The sequence below is a fragment of the Ovis aries genome, chromosome 1, assembly GCF_016772045.2.
Source record: "Ovis aries strain OAR_USU_Benz2616 breed Rambouillet chromosome 1, ARS-UI_Ramb_v3.0, whole genome shotgun sequence".
In the NCBI taxonomy this organism is placed as follows: domain Eukaryota; kingdom Metazoa; phylum Chordata; class Mammalia; order Artiodactyla; family Bovidae; genus Ovis; species Ovis aries.
The window spans coordinates 186,619,221-186,637,321 of record NC_056054.1 but is presented as its reverse complement, the minus strand read 5'-3'; the positions used below and the strand labels follow the sequence as shown (position 1 = coordinate 186,637,321).

Sequence of the window (18,101 nt, the reverse complement as noted above, 5' to 3'; positions counted from 1 at the left end):
AAAACAGCCCTTTAAGACTGCAGTGGACAACTGTTTCTTCTTAATTCATAGAGTCGAAGAAATCTAAGAAAAATGAAGAAGCAGCAGTACCACTTCCAATTAAAAGAACAAGAGAAATCCCCTGAAAGAACAAACAAATCTCCCCAGTCTTGGAGTTCAAAAAAGAAGACTAATAAAAATACTGACAGAATTAAGAAAGGCTATCAACAGGAATTAAGAAAGGCAGATCACTGAACAAGGAACTAGAAACTATAAAGAAAAGCCAATTAAAATTAGAAAACTAATTTTCTGAGACAAAAGCTGAGCTGAAAGCAATAAATACCGAACTTAACAATTCAGAAGAACAAATAAGTGATCTGGAAGAAAAGAATGGAAATTATGCATCAGAACAACAGACAGATGAAAAAAAAAAAAGCAATATAAAAGACCTATTACACACATAATAGGGATCCCAAAGAAGAAGAAAGAGAAAAGAGGATTGAAAATATATTTTAAGAAATTATGGAAATTTTGTCCCAAACCTAAGGAAACAAACTATCTAGGCACAAGAAGCACAGCGGGTCCAAAACAGGAAGAACCCAGACAGACTTACACCAAAATATATCATAAACAGAGAATTCTAAAGGCAGCAAAAGAAAAAAAAGTAGGTTACAGGGAACCCTCATAAGGCTATCATCTGGTTTCTCTACAGAAATCTTGCAGACCAGAGGGGACTGTCATGTTATATACAAAGCTCTGGAAGGGAAAATCCTGCACCCTAAGATACTCTATCCAGCAAGATTGTCATTTAGAAATTCCGCAGATAAGCAAAAGCTAAAGGAATACAGCAATAGAACTATTGAAAGGACTACTGAAAGGACTTATCTAAACAGAAAAGAAGCAAGAATCTATAGGAAAGAGAAAATAACAATTGGGAAGCAAATCACTTAAATAGGTGAGTACATGAATTTAAAAAGTTTTTTTGAAAGTGATGATAATTACAATGAATAGCAAAAGAATAAACATGATGATGTAAAACAGTACATCAAAATCATAAAATGTTGGGGAGGGGTGTAAGAAAATGAAGATTTTTTTTTCTTAATGTCTTTGAGCCTATATGACTACCAGCCTAAGCAAGTAGATATGGTATTGGGTTAACACACTTGAAAAATTTTAACCACAAATAAAAAAACAAAATAAATAGATGCACAAAATACAAACAAAAAAGGAATTAGTTTCTGCTATACAACAAAGTGAATCAGCTAGATGTATACACAGAGCCGCTCGCTCTAAAGCCTCCCTACCAGCCCCTCATCCCATCCCTCTAGGTCATCACAGAGCACTGAGCTGAGCTTCCTGTGCTATACAGCAGCTTCTCATTAGCTATCCCTTTACACATGGTAGTGTATACATACATTAGTGCTACTCTGCCAATCTGTCCCACCTACCCCTTCCCATCTGTGTTCACATGTCCAATTATGTTCCAATAAAAATAAATAAAATATTTTTTAAAGTTTTTAGTCAATAAGATGCCAAGTACATGAAAAAACAAAAGAAAACATAAGCATACAAAAGAAAATTTTCAAACCATAAAAAGACAGAAAGAAGGGAACAAAGAAGAAATACAAAATCAACTAGAAAATAAGATTTTAAATGGCATTAAATTTATATCTATCAATAGTTACCTTAAATGTCAATGCACTAAACGCTCCAATCAAAAGGCACAGAGTGGCAGACTGTGTAATAAGACAAGAGACTACAATATGCTGCCTATGAGAGATTAATTTCACATGTAAAGACACATACTGAAAGTGAGGCAATGGAAAAAGATATTCCAGGCAAACAGAAGCAGAAGAAAGAGACGGTGGTAAAAAGAATGCTATACCATGACTAACTGCAATTTATCCCAGATATGTAAGGCTGGTTCAACATTCAAAAACTAATTAATGTAAGCCAAAAAAGAAAAACACATCACCATATAAAGATGCATAAGAAGCATGTGACAAAATCCAACACCCATTCTGATAAAAAACTCCCAGTAAACTAGAAATGAAGCTGTGCAGGAACTGAAAGGGCCTTCTCAGGAATGGACACTCCAATCTGACCCCAACCTCTTGCTTTCAGAAGCTTTAGCCTCCTAAATCAGATTGATTACATTCTTTGCAGCCAAAGATGGAGAAGCTCTATACACTCAGCAAAAACAAGATCAGGAGCTGACTGTGGCTCAGATCATGAACTCCTTATTGCCAAATTCAGACTTACATTGAAGAAAGTAGGGAAAACCTCTAGACATTCAGGTATGACCTAAATCAAATCACTTATGATTATACAGTGGAAGTGAGAAATAGATTTAATGGACTAGATCTAATACAGTGCCTGATAAACTATGGACGGAGGTTTGGGACATTGTACAGGAGACAGGGATCAAGACCATCCCCATGGAAAAGAAATGCAAAAAAGCAAAATGGCTGTCTGGGGAGGCCTTACAAATAGCTGTGAAAAGAAGAGAAGCAAAAAGCAAGAAAAGGAAAGATATAAGCATCTGAATGCAGAGTTCCAAAGAATAGCAAGGAGAGATAAGAAAGCCTTCCTCAGTGATCAATGCAAAGAAATAGAGGAAAACAACAGAATGGGAAAGACTAAAGATCTCTTCAAGAAAATTAGAGATACCAAGGGAACATTTCATGCAAAGATGGGCTCGATAAAGGACAGAAATGGTATGGAACTAACAGAAGCAGAAGATATTAAGAAGAGGTGGTAAGAATACACAGAAGAACTGTACAAAAAAAGAGCTTCACGACCCAGATAATCACAATGGTGTGATCACTCACTTAGAGCCAGACATCCTGGAATGTGAAGTCAAGTGGGCCTTAGAAAGCACCACTACAAACAAAGTTAGTGGAGGTGATGGAATTCTAGTTGAGCTCTTTCAAATCCTGAAAGATGATGCTGTGAAAGTGCTGCACTTATTATGCAAGCAAATTTGGAAAACTCAGGAGTGGCCACAAGACTGGAAGAGGTCAGTTTTCATTCCAATCCCCAAGAAAGGCAATGCCAAAGAATGCTCAAACTACCGCACAATTGCACTCATCTCACATGCTAGTAAGGAAATGGCAACCCACTCCAGTGTTCTTGCCTGGAGAATCCCAGGGACGGTGGAGCCTGGTGGGCTACCGTCTATGGGGTCGCACAGAGTTGGACACGACTGAAGTGACATAGCAGCAGCAGCACATGCTAGTAAAGTAATGCTCAAAATTTTCCAAGCCAGAATTTAGCAATACATGAACTGTGAACTTCTAGATGTTCAAGCTGGTTTTAGAAAAGGAAGAGGAACCAGAGATCAAATTGCCAACATCTGCTGGATCATCAAAAAAGCAAGAGAGTTCCAGAAAAACATCTATTTCTGCTTGATTGACTATGCCAAAGCCTTTGACTGTATGGATCACAATAAACTGTGGACAATTCTGAAAGAGATGGGACTACTAGGCCACCTTACCTGCCTCTTGAGAAACCTATATGCAGGTCAGGAAGCAACAGTTAGAACTGGACATGGAACAACAGATTGGTTCCAAATAGGAAAAGGAGTATGTCAAGGCTGTATATTGTCACCCTGCTTATTTTACTTATATGCAGAGTACATCATGAGAAACACTGGGCTGGAAGAAGCACAAGCTGGAATCAAAAAGATTGCTGGGAGAAATATCAATAACCTCAGATATGCAGATGACACCACCCTTATGGCAGAAAGTGAAGAGGAACTAAAAGCCTCTTGATGAAAGTGAAAGAGTAGAGTGAAAAAGTTGGCTTAAAGCTCAACATTCAGAAAACTAAGATCATGGCATGTGGTCCCATCACTTCATGGGAAATAGATGGGGAAACAGTGTCAGATTTTATTTTTGGGGGCTCCAAAATCACTGCAGATGGTGATTGCAGCCACGAAATTAAAAGATGCTTACTCCTTGGAAGGAAAGCTCTGACCAGCTTAGATAGCATATTAAAAAGAAGAGACATTCTTTGTCGACAAAGGTCTATCTAGTCAAGGCTATGGTTTTTCCAGTGGTCATGTATGAATGTAAGAGTTGGACTGTGAAGAAAGCTAAGCACTGAAGAATTGATGCTTTTGAACTGTGGTGTTGGAGAAGACTCTTGAGAGTCCCTTGGACTGCAAGGAGATCTAACCAGTCCATCCTAAAGGAGATCAGTCCTGGGTGTTCACTGGAAAGACTGATGCTAAAACTGAAACTCCACTACTTTGGCCACCTCATGCGAAGAGCTGGTGGACTCACTGGAAAAGACCCTGATGCTGGGAGGGATTGGGGGCAGGAGGAGAAGGGGACAACAGAGGATGAGATGGCTGGATGGCATCACTGACTCGATGGACATGAGTCTGAGTAAATTCCGGGAGTTGGTAATGGACAGGGAGGCTGGTGTGTTGCACTTCATGGGGTCGCAAAGAGTCAGACACGACTGAGCTACTGAACTGAACTAAAACCAGCTTTACAACAAATATTAAAGGAACTTCTCTAGGTAAAAAAAAAAAAAAAAAAAAAAAGGCCACAATTAGAAACAAGAAAATTATAAAATGAAAAATCTCACCAGTAAAGCAAAGATACAGTAAAGGTTCAAAACCATGCATACACAAAACCAGTAGGGAGGTTAAAAAATGAGTCATTAAATCATCTACATCCACAATAAAGAGTTAAGGGATACACAAAACAATTAGATGCAAAATATGATATCAAAAACAGTAATCGTGAGGGGGAGGAGAGTACACATTTAAGGTTTTTGAAATGCATGTGAAAGTAAGAGATAAGCAACTTAATCATGTATATATACATTACTATACAAAAACCTCTTGATAGTGACAAATCCAAAAGCAATAACAGATGCCCAGATACACAGAAAAAAAAATCCAAGCATAAATCACAGGAAAATAGAACAAGAGAAGAAGAAAGCGGGGGAAAGCTACAAATCCAAATCCAAAACAATTTACAAAAAAATGGCAAGAACATAAAAATTGATAACTGCCTTAAATATAACTGGACCAAAAGCTTCCACCAAAAGATATAGGTTGGCTGAATGGTACAAAAACAAGACCCACATATATGCTGCTTATAAGAGACCCATTTCAGATCTAGAGACACATACAGACTGAAAGTGAGGGGATGGAAAAAAAGTATTCCATGCAAATGGAAATCAAAAGAAAGCTGAGGTAGCAGTACTTACATACAACAAAGTGACTTTAAAATAAAGATTGTTATAAGAGAGAAAGAAGGACACTACATAATGATCAAGGAATCAAGCCAAAAAGAAGATACAACAATTGTAAATATATATGCACCCAGCATAGGAGCACCTCAATATATAAGGCAAATGCCAACAGCCATAATAGGAGAAATTGACGGTAACACAGTAAGAGTGGGAAACTTTAACGCCCCACTTTCATCAATGGACAGAACATCCAGAGAAGGAATCAATAATAAAACACAGGCCATAAATAACACATTAGAGCAAATGAACTTGATTGATATTTATAGAGCATTCCATCAAAAATCAGAACACACATTCTTTTCAAGTGCACATGGAACATTCTTCAGGATAAATTATACTAGGCCAGAAAAAAAAGAAAAAAGCCCTCAATAAATGTAAGAAAACTGAAATCACATCAAGTATCTTTTCCAAGCAAAACACTATGAGGACTAGAAATCAATCAACTATAAGAAAAAAATGTAATAAATGCAAACACATGAAGGCTAAACAATATGCTACTTAACAATCAGTGGATCATTGAAAATATCAAAAAGGAAATTAAAAAATACCTTGACAGAAATGAAAACAAAAAATGATCCAAAACATATGAGATGCACCAGAAGCAGTTCTAAGAGAAAAATCTATGGTATATACACGTTTACCTCAGGAAACAAGAGAAATCTCAAATAAGCAACACCTAACCTTAGGCCTAAAGCAACTAGAAAAAGAACAAACAAAACCGAAAGTTAGTACAACAAAGGAAATTATAAAGATGACAGCAGAAACAAAATTGAGTCTAAGAAAAAATAAAAATGATTCTTGAAAGTAAAAACTGATTCTCTGAAAATATAAACAAAATTGATAAATCTTTTGCCAGACTCATTGAGAAAAAAAGGAGAGGGCTCACTCAAATCAATAAAACCAGAAAAGAAAAAGAGATTATAACCCACACCACAGACATACAAAGGATCATAAGAGACTACTATGAACAACTATATGCCAATAAAATGGGCAACCTAAGAGAAATGGACAAATTCTCAGAAAGGCACACCTTCCCAAGACTAAACCAGGAAGAAATAGGAAATATGAACAGACCAGTAATGGAACTGAATGATTAATTAAAAACTCTCAACAAGCAAAAGTCCAGAACAAATTGACTTCATGGGTGAATTGTAACGAACATTTATAGAAGAGTTAGAACCTATCCTTCTCAAACTATTTCAAAAACTGCAGAGGAAGGAACACTTCTGAACTCATTCTATGAGTCAAGCATCACCCTGATATCAAAACCATACCAAGATATCACACACAAATAAGAAAATTACAGGGCAATTTCACTGGTGAACATAAATGAAAAAATTCTCAACAGAATACTAACAAACCACATCAAACAATATATAAAAGAATCATATACCATGAAAAATGGAATTCATCCCAAGGATAATAATTTTTTAATATCCACAAATCAATGTGATACACCATATCAACATATTGAAGAATAAAAACCATATGATCATCTTAATAGGTGCAGAACACTTTTGATAAAAATCAACATTTATTATGACAACTCTCTAGAAAGAGGACACAGAGAAAACATACTTCAACATAATAAAGGCCATATTTGACAAACCCACAGCTAATATCATGAAGTGAAAGTGTTCCTCTCTCAGTCATGTCTAGCTCTTTGCAATCCCATGGACTGTAGCTCACCAGACTCCTCTGTCCAGGGGAATTCTTCAAGCAAGAATACTGAAGTGGGCAGAAGTATCCCCCTTCTCCAGGGGATCTTCCCGACCCAGGGATCAAACTCTGGTCTCCCACATTACAGGCAGATTTTTTACCATCTGAGCCACCAGGGAAGGCCCAACTAACACCATAATCAATGGTAAAAAGCTGAAATCATTTCTTCTAAGATCAAGAACAAAAAAAGGATGTTCACTCTATCAACATAGTTGTGAAGTTCTAGCCATGACAATCATACAACAAAAAGAAACAAAAGAAATCCAAATCAGAAAGGAAGACATGAAAGTGTCACTGTTTGCAGATGGCATGATACTATACATAGAAAATTCAAAATATACTACCAAAAAACTATCAGAGCTAATCAATGAATTCAGTAAAGTTGTAGGATGAAAATCAATATACAGAAATCTGTTGCATTTCTGTACACTAACAATGGACTGTCAGAAAGAAAATTTAAGGAAATAGTACCATTTACTATGATTTCAAAAAGAATAAAAAACCTAGGAATAAACCTGCCTAGCTAGGGAGGCAAAAGACTGGTATGCGAAAAACTATAAGCCTCTGATGAAAGAAATTAAAGAAGACACAGATGGAAAGAAAATACTATGTTCTTGGATTAGAAGAATCAATATTGTTAAAAAGACCATAATATCAAGGCAATCTATAGATTCAATGTAATCCTTGTCAAATTACCACCATGTTTTCACAGAACTGAAACAAATAATTTAAAAATTTGTATGGAAACACAAAAAACTTTGAATAGCCAAAAAAATACTGAGAAAGAAAGATGGAGCTGGATGGATCAGGTGCCATGACTTCAGACTATATTCCAAAGCAATAGAAATCAAGACAGTATGGTACTTGCAGAAAAACAGAAATGTAGATCAATGGTACATAATAGAAAGCCCAGAGATAAACCCATGCACTCATGGTCACCTTATATATGACAAAGGAGGCAAAAATATACAACGGAGAAAAGACAGCCTCTTCAATAAGTGGTGCTGGGAAAACGGGACAGCTACATGTAAAAGAACAAAATTAGAACAGTACCTAACAACCATACACAAAAATAAACTCAAAATGGATTAAAGACCTAAATGTAAGACTGGATACAATAAAACTCATAGAGGAAAACATAGGCAGAACACTGACATAACTGCATCAAGATCTTTTTTGACCCATCTCCTAGAATAAAGAAAATAAAAACAATAATAAGCAAATGGGACCCAATTAAACTTAAAAACTTTTGTACAACAAAGAAAACCATAAACAAGACAAAAAGACAACCCTCAGAATAGGATAAAATATTTAAATTATATGACTGTCAAGGGTTTAATACCTAATATATACAAATAGCTCATACAACTCAATATTTTTTAAAAAACCCAACCACCTAATCAAAACGTGAGCAGACCTAAACATGTTTTTTCCAAAGAAGACATAGATGACTGACATATGAAAAGATTGCTAATTATTAGAGAAATGCTAGTCAAATGCAAGTCAAAAACAGAATAAGTTAAGTCTCACAGTGGTCAAAATGGTTATCAAAATGTCTACAAATAATAAAGGCTAGAGAAGATGTGGAGAAAAGAGAACTCTGCAGGAAGGAACATAAACTGGTATAGCCATTATGGATAGTAGTATGGAGGTTCCTTTAAAACTAAAAATGGAGCTACCTATGTGATCCAGCAATACCACTACGGGGTATATACCCAAAAAGAAAGAAAAAAGAAAATTCTGACTCAAAAAGATATATGCACACCAATGTTGATAGCAGCACTATTTACAATAGCCAAGACATGGAAACAACTCAAGTGTGCATCAACAAATGACTGTCTTAGGAAGTGGTGTGTGACAAATACACATAACAGTGGAATATTACTCAGCAATAAAAAGAATGAAATATTGTCATTTGCAGCAACATGGATGGACCTAGAGAACATTATACTTAGTGAAGTAAGTCAGAGAAAGACAAACATTATGATATCACTTATATGTGGAATCTAAAAAATAATACAAATGAATCTATACACAAAATAGAAACAGACTCATAGATATTGAAAACACATGTAAAAGGGGAGGGAGGAGAGGAAAATTACAAGTACTGTATTAACAGATATAAACTACTATACATAAAATAGATAAGCAACAAGGATTCACTGCATAGAACAGGGAATTATATTCAGTAATAACCTATGTTGGAATATAATCTGAAAAAACAACTGAATCACTAAGTTGTACACCTGAAACTAACATTGTAAGTTAACTATACAACAATAAAAAATTAAAACATTGTATTTTGATGTAATAAATACGATAAATATTGCATAAAGGACAATGGGTGAAGGTAAATAAATATATGTGGTTGTGAAATTTCTACATTTTATGTAAAATGTTACAATTAACTCTAATATGGAAAGTTAAGGAAGTATACTGTAATCCCTAGAGCAACTGATTAAAAAGACTATGTGAAGATGAAGGTAAGTTGCCTATATGTAAATTCAAATGAATTACAGTAAAAACTTTAAAATAAGCCAAAAGAAGGCAAAAGGGGGAGATAAAAGGAACAAAAATGCAATACTGTAAGTGATTCTATTTAATATTAGTGAACACTCCAACTAAATGATGTTAGAGTGAATAAAAATGCAAGACCCAACTATATGTTCTCTACAGAAGACATGATGGATGTCTAATAATAAAATCTTAAAACATATGAAACAAAAAAAGGACAAAATTAAAGAGAGCAGATAATTCTATAACCATTAAATTTTAATACCAGTTTCTCAGAAATTGGTTAGTAGTCAAATATCAGTTAAATCATGGAAGATTTGATAAACATTATAAACCACATTTTGCTATTTGGTTTTTAAAGTATAAACTCGAAAAGAATAGAATTACAAGCAAAAATTCACAATAATAGAGGTTTTAATAATAGGTATTTCTCTAAGAACTGAAAACTCAATAATAAAAACAGTGAAGATTTAAATAGTACAAAGTAAAAATAAGAATTTCAAATTTGACCTTCGTGTAAAAGGAAATTATATTCTTCTCAAGTATACTTGGAACTTCATGGTAATTAATTGTGTATGTCTAATCATAAAGTAAATGAAAGGCAGAATAGAAGAGTACTATGCTAAGTTATGGAGAAGGCAATGGCACCCCACTCCAGTACTCTTGCCTGGAAAATCCCATGGACAGAGGAGCCTGATAGGCTGCAGTCCATGGGGTCAGACACGACTGAGCGACTTCACTTTCACTTTTCACTTTCATGCATTGGAGAAGGAAATGGCAACCCACTCCAGTGTTCTCGCCTGGAGAATCCCAGGGACTGGGGGAGCCTGGTGGACTGCTATCTATGGGGTTGCACAGAGTCAGCCACGACTGAAGTGACTTAGCAGCAGCAGCAGCAACAGCATGCTAAGTTACACAATTCAAAGAAAGACAAATACTCTTTGTCACTTGTATGTGGAACCAAAAACAAAACAAAACAGAAACAGACTCACAGATATAGAAAACAAACTAGTGGTAACCAGAGTAGAGAAGGAAGGGGGAGAGGCAAACTAGGGTATGAGATGAAGTGATATAAACTACCACGTATAGAACAAATAAGGAATATTGCACACTGCAGGGAATTACAGCCACTATTTTATATAAACTTTAAATGGAGTACAACCTATAAAAATATTTAATCACTATACTGTATACCCAATACTAATACAAATAATATATCAATGGTACTTCTATATAAATAAATAAAGCATCTCTAAGTTAAGTGCCTAAATATAAGGTAATCTCTTAAGTAAACTGCTAAGATAAATACTGCAATAATTTAGTCTTTTGCAGATAGAACATGATGGTACAAAAAGATGGCAGAACAACCCAAGCTGGAATAATTCCATCTTTTGATTTATGGGTCACCCACTATACAAACATACCACTATTTTCTAAATGTAAAACTGTAATAAACACCCAGAAACTGTAACACAACGTATTTGATAACCTCTAGGTTTTGACTTTTCCATTCTTACAACCAAGAGTATGAGGTAAACACGAAAACTCAGATCACCTATATTATGGAAAACAATACAGCCTCTGAATAAAAGTTATTCATACATTTGACATTGTTATTCTGTCCAGTTAGGTAGAACCAACATAAATCCTAAATATCTCCTTTCAATGAGGGCTATAATAAGAAATACAACCTAAAATAAAAACCACAGTACTCAAATGGCATAAGTGAAAATAAACGGGGGAATTTAGAAGATAAAACACTCTAAAGCAGTACAGAAATTAGGTCTAAGAGTTAGATCCATAAAGTCCCATCTCTCACTACCTTCCTTACCCCTTAAAATTGGTCAAATTCCTGCATCATTTCCTCTGCTTCAGACACAGCAATCATCAATTATTCGATTTTTGCCTGGGAGGCCTCTATATACTTTCAGTTACAATGTAGAAAAGTTGACAGACAGGAGGAAGGATAAGTTAGAAACTTTGGGTCATAAGGTGGGCATCTGAAGGAGGTATAAAGGGGTATTTAGAATCAGAAGCTATCTATTACCTCTTTTTAGTGATAATGATACCAACTTTCCTAGTTCAAGTAGTGGCACTGCATCTCCAGAGTTTCTTTCTTTTGAAAGCATATATCTTACCATGTGGAACTGTGGTCTGGAAAGGACGACTTGGGCTTTTCAGGTTCCATAAAGTCAAGCTACCATCTGAATGGCTGCACATGAATTGTTTGCCCTCATGATGCCAATCAATTGAATGAATAGCCTAATGAAATAACAATTAAAAACAAGTAGAGGAGGAAGAAAGTTGATATATCATTGTATATTCCAAAGGAAAAATATTTTAACACAGAATTATTATAGCAATAACACTTAAGAAACATGTAATTTTTCTGACCTAGATCATACTACCTTTGGCTTCAACTCTCTATAGGCATATAAGATGCTGTAAAATCTTATCTCCTTAGATAAAGAAAAGTTAAGTAAATTTCATTTTGTTGGATCCCAGAACTTTTTGTTGTAAATTCTGTCTTTCCCATATCCTTTAATGCTTCTTTGAAAATTATTACATGGAAGTAAAAGCAAGGTTAACAGAAGATAATCTCAGGTGAGGCAGAATTTAATTTCACTTAAAGTATCCAACTTAAAAAGTAATTTACATTAGAGTTGCAATTTGAGGGCTTACTATGTGCCAGACCCCAAGGTAAGCAGTTTATGTACACTATCTCATTTAATCCTACCAAACAGATATTATGTGTTTCCAAATTACACATGGTAAAACAGGCTAGAAAGACAAAGATATCCTTGCTCAGGTTACACCACTCAAATCCAACATCTAACTATAAAACCTATATTTGGAATCAATGAACTATGTTAACTCTAACATATGCTATTTAAATTGACTTAAAGCAGGAAAAGCTTAAAATTGTTTGTATTTACAGATTCATTCTGTAGTTATAAATTAAATTAAAAAGCAATCATTACATTTTCCTGAATTGTTTTATTCCCCGTGATTACACAATATCTTACATAAAGTAGGTACCCAAATATTTGTTAAATGAATAAGTATTTACGTTATCAAATGTTGCCACACCCTTGGTATTCTTTCAAAATTAGTAAAGTACATACAGAACTTGGGTAATGTGCTATTTATTGCACGATGAAAGAAACTCTAGTAGACATAAAAGTTGAACAGATGTATACAGCATGATCTTTCCTTAAAGGAACTTAAAACAACTGCGAGAAAGGAAACTATAACAATACTTATTGTTTAGAACTTTTAATATTTAGTTTTTTAATCTATATTTATAAAATTAAGTTATGGATATATTTGTTATTATTTATATTTATACAACTAAGTTATGAATATATTTATTTATACCAAACTTATACATCTATTTACACACACATGTATTTCCAAACAATAAGTATTATTATAGACAAATGATGGCTAGAGCAATCAATAGACATATTAGAAATGAAACAGTATATCAGTGGACCTCAAGGTAAGATTTGATTAATTGGAAATGATACCATGACACAACAGACTTATTTTTTCTCTCACTCTGGTCTCCATTACTGGGCAGAGAAGATTTCTTTACTACCAGGGTTCAGTAGAGGCAATGAGAGTGAAAAAAACAGTTCTTTGTCTTCTCAGCTTATTTCTTCTCATTTTTGTATGTATCTAAAGGCAAAGGCCACTTCTTACCTCCTCTACATGTTAACCTGGATGAACCTCAGTCAATTTAATAAAGTTCTTTCAGACTACTTTGCCAAAAATGGTAGGTGCAGAGAAAGCATCCCCAGCCCTAATCTTTATATCCCACTGAATTTGTCTACTGGAGAAGACAGATATAAAAATAATAGATATATAACATAAAATCAAAATAAGTTCTATAAAAGAAGCACACATTGTATAGAAGAGTAGGCATGTAAAACCAACTTGTTATTAAATAATAGGAAGTCAAATAATCATTTATTGAAGAGGCTGAAGAGCTGGCATCTGAACTTGACTTAATGGGTAAATATTTAATTTCTATTTATTTGATTATACCCTACTCCATTATTTAAGAAGGACTTTAAGGGTTTTCTGAAAAACCAAATATAATACAACTAAAGGAAAAATTTTTTAACAGAAAACAATATGGAAAATAAAACACTAGTAACGTTGGTTAATTCAGTGGCTGTAACTGAATTTCTCATAAACAAAAAAGACAAAGGAATCCCAAAAAGCTAAGTAATAATCTGAAAACAGGAAAAACAGCAGTTACTAAAGGAATTAAAAGATTATCCTCATGTCAAACTCAGAGAGATTTCTCTGCGAGAGATTATTTTTAAAATACAGATGAAACAAAAACTTTACAGCTAATGTGAAAATAAAATTTGTATACTTATTTCTGAAAATGATCTTGGATTTACAAAACTCTGAATTCATCAGTAGTTATTTATCAAGTGGCTATATTGTACAAATAGCTTTACAATTGCCAAGGAATTAACTGAACTTTGATATGCATAAGAGGAAAGAAGGGAGTTCAAGATAAAGTATAAGCAGAAGCAAAGGCTTTGAAGTAGCAGCAAATGGTATGTTTAGGAGATAGTAATATGTCTGATGTATGAGGAGTGTATAGAAAGAATGCCATAAATTAAGTTCAAAGGAAAGACAGCACCAAGGCCTTAAATCTCCTGTCAAGGAATAAGACTGGATTGTTGACAACTGGGACCCATTTAAAGGTTCTGAGGTAGGAAATTATGATCAGCTATGTCTTAAAATGGTAATCTTGATAGTGAAAGATATACTGTAAAGCTAAGATATCCAAGGAAACATGATTAGTTAAAAGTCTACTACAGTCTTCAAGGCAAAAGATAACATCCTCAACTAGGACACTGAATGTGGAAATTAAAAAAGAGAGGAGATAAATGAGAGATAATATAATAATGGGATCAAGAAGACTGCAAGAAGAAGAAAAAAGGGTCAACTATGAGTCTGTGGGTTCTAAATTGAAATAACTAAATCAAAATTGAAAAACTGAAATAAAAACACAGAGAGAGAATTAGGTCTTTAAATATTAATTCAGTGCCAATGGAATATTCATCTGAAGTTACCTAATATATTATTAGATATTTGCACCAAAAATATATGAATTTTAATTTATCAGCATAATATAGGTAATATTTGAAATGATGGGAGGCTGAATATGAACGTAAACGCAAACTGAAGGAGAAATGAAAAGAGGGTGAAGATGTAGAATCCTGAAGAGTATAATTTAAAGGAGAGTTAGGGAAAGAAACAATGATGGAGAAATGAGGGGTGGAAAAAATGAGATGGAACAATACAAACAAATGAAGAAACCATTTAAGAACAAAGGACTGATGTAAAGTCACAGGCTTCAGTCGCTCAATCGTGTCTGACTTTTTGTGACCCCATGAACAGCAGTATGCCAGGTCTCCCTGTCTATCACCAACTGCTGGGGTCTACCCAAACCCATGTCCATTGAGTTGGACTGATGTAAAGTCACAGGCTTAGTGAGGAACTTAAAAGACTAAGAAGGGATCCTTGGTGACTTATTAGATACTATTGCAGGTAAGTATTACAGATGATTTCAAACTGTGAGAGGAAACTGTGCTGAGAAAATTTTTTAAGAGTTTAGTAATAACATGAAGTATATAACTACCTTTATTAAAATGACAGGATATAATGCATTATATAGATTTTATATAATTTATATAATTCTAAATATAAAATAGGCAAAGTATGTTATTCTACTGATTAACATTGTTAATATTTATATAGACATTTCATTGCAAAATGGCTTTCATTTACTTTTTAAGGTTAGAAACTTTCCTTCCACACTTTTTACAGCTACAAGAAAACTAGTTAACTGAGGATTCTCATCTGGATTTCCATTTCAGCTGCTCTATTCTAGTTCCAAGTGGCTAAACACACAGATGGTATTTGCACTCTTATCTAAAGGGTAGTTTTACAGAATAAATGATCTCCATCCTCATCTTTATTTTTATGTATTTAACAAAAGGAAAACCCTAGCTTAGCTTTCCAGGACCTTCTTATGATTAAAGGTGCCCTATAAGTTGCTCATAAAGCGCATAATTGTATGACATTGCTTGCCAGAATATTGCTCACCAATCATGATCAAATTACCCAGCTGTTATATCATTTACTTCTGAATTCTTTGTTACCATGATAATAATCTTGTATATAACATAAAATTGTATTTTGCTAGAACCATTAAGAAATGAATAGGGGTAGCAGTTATGGAATAACTAAAGGCTTGCATCTTTAAGCATCAAAATTTAAATTTTACTGTTATAAGGGGATGGAAGGGAACAGAAAAAAGGAACTATGCTTTTAAAAATGTGTTTTCTTTTCAAAATTCTTTTTCTATTTATCTTAGTGTTGTCTTGAATTCTCTGGTACTCTTTCTATTTAAGCCTGGGTAATGCTAGACAATGATTTATGACCTGTATTTTCTTCTCTCTCTCACCACTGTACCAGTTTTTAAAATTTAATAGAGAGCCTAGATGATCACCTTTATTTCCACAGCTACAAGACATAAATCCCCTTTCTCACCTTTTACCCTCAGCCTCACTCTTTTCTCATTAGCCTCTTAAGAAGAAAATACTTAATGGCCTAGAATCAATCTGTGAACACCTGAAGATCAATTAAGAGACTATTCCTCAATATGAGTTCACTGATTTCTCTACATGAAAATCTAAAATCTCAATTCTGTATGATAAAACATACTTTAAGATCTGATTCTTAGTAACAATAAGTATTACTATTTTTAAAAAATCTCTCTCTATTTTAAGAAGGCAAGTATTAGACGATAAAGCCTTTCAAACTGACTACGTAAACTTTCTGCCACAGAAAAGCAATTTTCTAAAGACATGAACAGTATCTTTAGAGACCTTAAGGACAAAAAGGTAAGAAATAATCATGAAGCCTAAAGAAAAGAAAAAGATAAGTAATAGAAACCAATATATGTAAGATGTCAAAAAAGCTTAAAAATAGTTCATCAAGGCAAAATTTCCAGTCAGGAGAACAATTCCAAGGTAAAACTCAAGCAAAAACCAACAGGCAGTATGAGGCACTGGATCAAAATGAGGCAGCTTTCCAAAAATAAAAATATTGGTAATATACAAGGAGTAAAAGTAGACAACAGGCATAAAATCACAATACTCTTTTCAAATAGTTCAGTAGAAATCACTTACCTCATCATAGTAAACTCTCAGTTCTGCTCTTTTGGATTTCAAGTCCCAGAAAACTACAGTACCATTTTCATAACCTATTAGCAACTGGAAAACATTAGAACAATCATTTTTGTAATTCTAACATTAATTTTAGCTTGTTCCAAATAAAGATTAATGTTAATACAATAAAGTAAAACCATACTACATAATACAACTTTATTTAAAATACCAATCTTTCCAAATCTGAATATGTTCAACATTGAAAAATATTAGCAAAAGAACTCTATTCAATATAAATATATACCAATGAAATGAGAAAACTTGTAAGTATATATGTGCTGTGCTTAGCCACTCAGTCGTGTCCGACTCTGTGACCCCATGGACTGTAGCTTGCCAGGCTCTTCTGTCCATGGCGATTCTCCAGGCAAGAATACTGGAGTGGGTTGCCAGACATTCCTCCAGGGCATCTTCCCAACCCCGGGATTGAACCCATGTTTCCTGCATTGCAGGCAGATTCTTTACAATCTGAGCCACCAGGGAAGCATAAGTATGCATGACACAACATAAAAATACATGGGAAAAACGGAATAACAGAAAAATGGAAAAGAAAATGAAGATGAAATAAAGGTGATAACTGAATAAACAGTGTATATGCCATTCAGGCCTATGCACTTGAAAAATGTGCCCACTAATTTGGTTTCAAATTATTTTCTATCAAATCCAATTTTATCTCTGATTTAAGACAGTGTTTCAAGTTGGGTGATTGATGAACTTTCAGTAGTTCACAAAGATATTCTAGAGATTCATGTCATTAAACATAGTTGATATTGACTTGTAAATCAATAAATAAGACAATTAACAAAATATACCTACTTCATTTCAAAAGAAAAGCATTTGAGAACAGAAAATGATTGGATGATCATACTCAAGACTCAGTCACTCAGCTAAATATTACCTACTGTGCTGATGATTTTTACTATAATAAGACACTGAATGTTCAAAGAACTGCAAAACTGTACTCATTTCAAATTCTAGCAAAGTAATGCTCAAAATTCTCCAAGCTAGACTTCAATAGTACATGAACCGAGAACTTCCAGATGTACAAGCTGGATTTAGAAAAGGCAGAGGAAGCAGAGATCAAATTGCCAACATTCACTGGATCATAGGAAAAGGAACAGAATTCCAGAAAAACACCTACTTTTGCTTCATTAACTATGCTAAAGCCTTTGACTGTGTGGGTCACAATGAACTGTGGATTTCTTTAAGAGATGGGAAATAGATGGGGAAACAGTAGAAACAGTGTCAGACTTTATTATTTTGGGCTCCAAAATCACTTCAGATGGTGACTGCAGCCATGAAATTAAAAGATGCTTACTCCTTGGAAGAAAAGTTATGACCAACCTAGATAGTATATTC

At 34.2% G+C, this 18,101-nt stretch overlaps 1 protein-coding gene across 5 annotated transcripts in view; it reads right to left on the bottom strand.

The window, feature by feature from the left end:
• STXBP5L (syntaxin binding protein 5L) overlaps window positions 1-18,101 on the bottom strand; it is a 330,353-nt gene that overhangs the window by 153,889 nt on the left and 158,363 nt on the right. For all 5 annotated transcript variants that reach the window (XM_060418502.1, XM_042231962.2, XM_004002958.6 and 2 more), the window contains exons 8-9: window positions 16,707-16,790; window positions 11,622-11,745 (exon numbers count right to left, since the gene is read on the bottom strand). In XM_060418502.1, coding sequence (XP_060274485.1) covers window positions 11,622-11,745; window positions 16,707-16,790 — 208 coding nt within the window. The remainder of the gene's footprint in view (window positions 1-11,621; window positions 11,746-16,706; window positions 16,791-18,101) is intronic.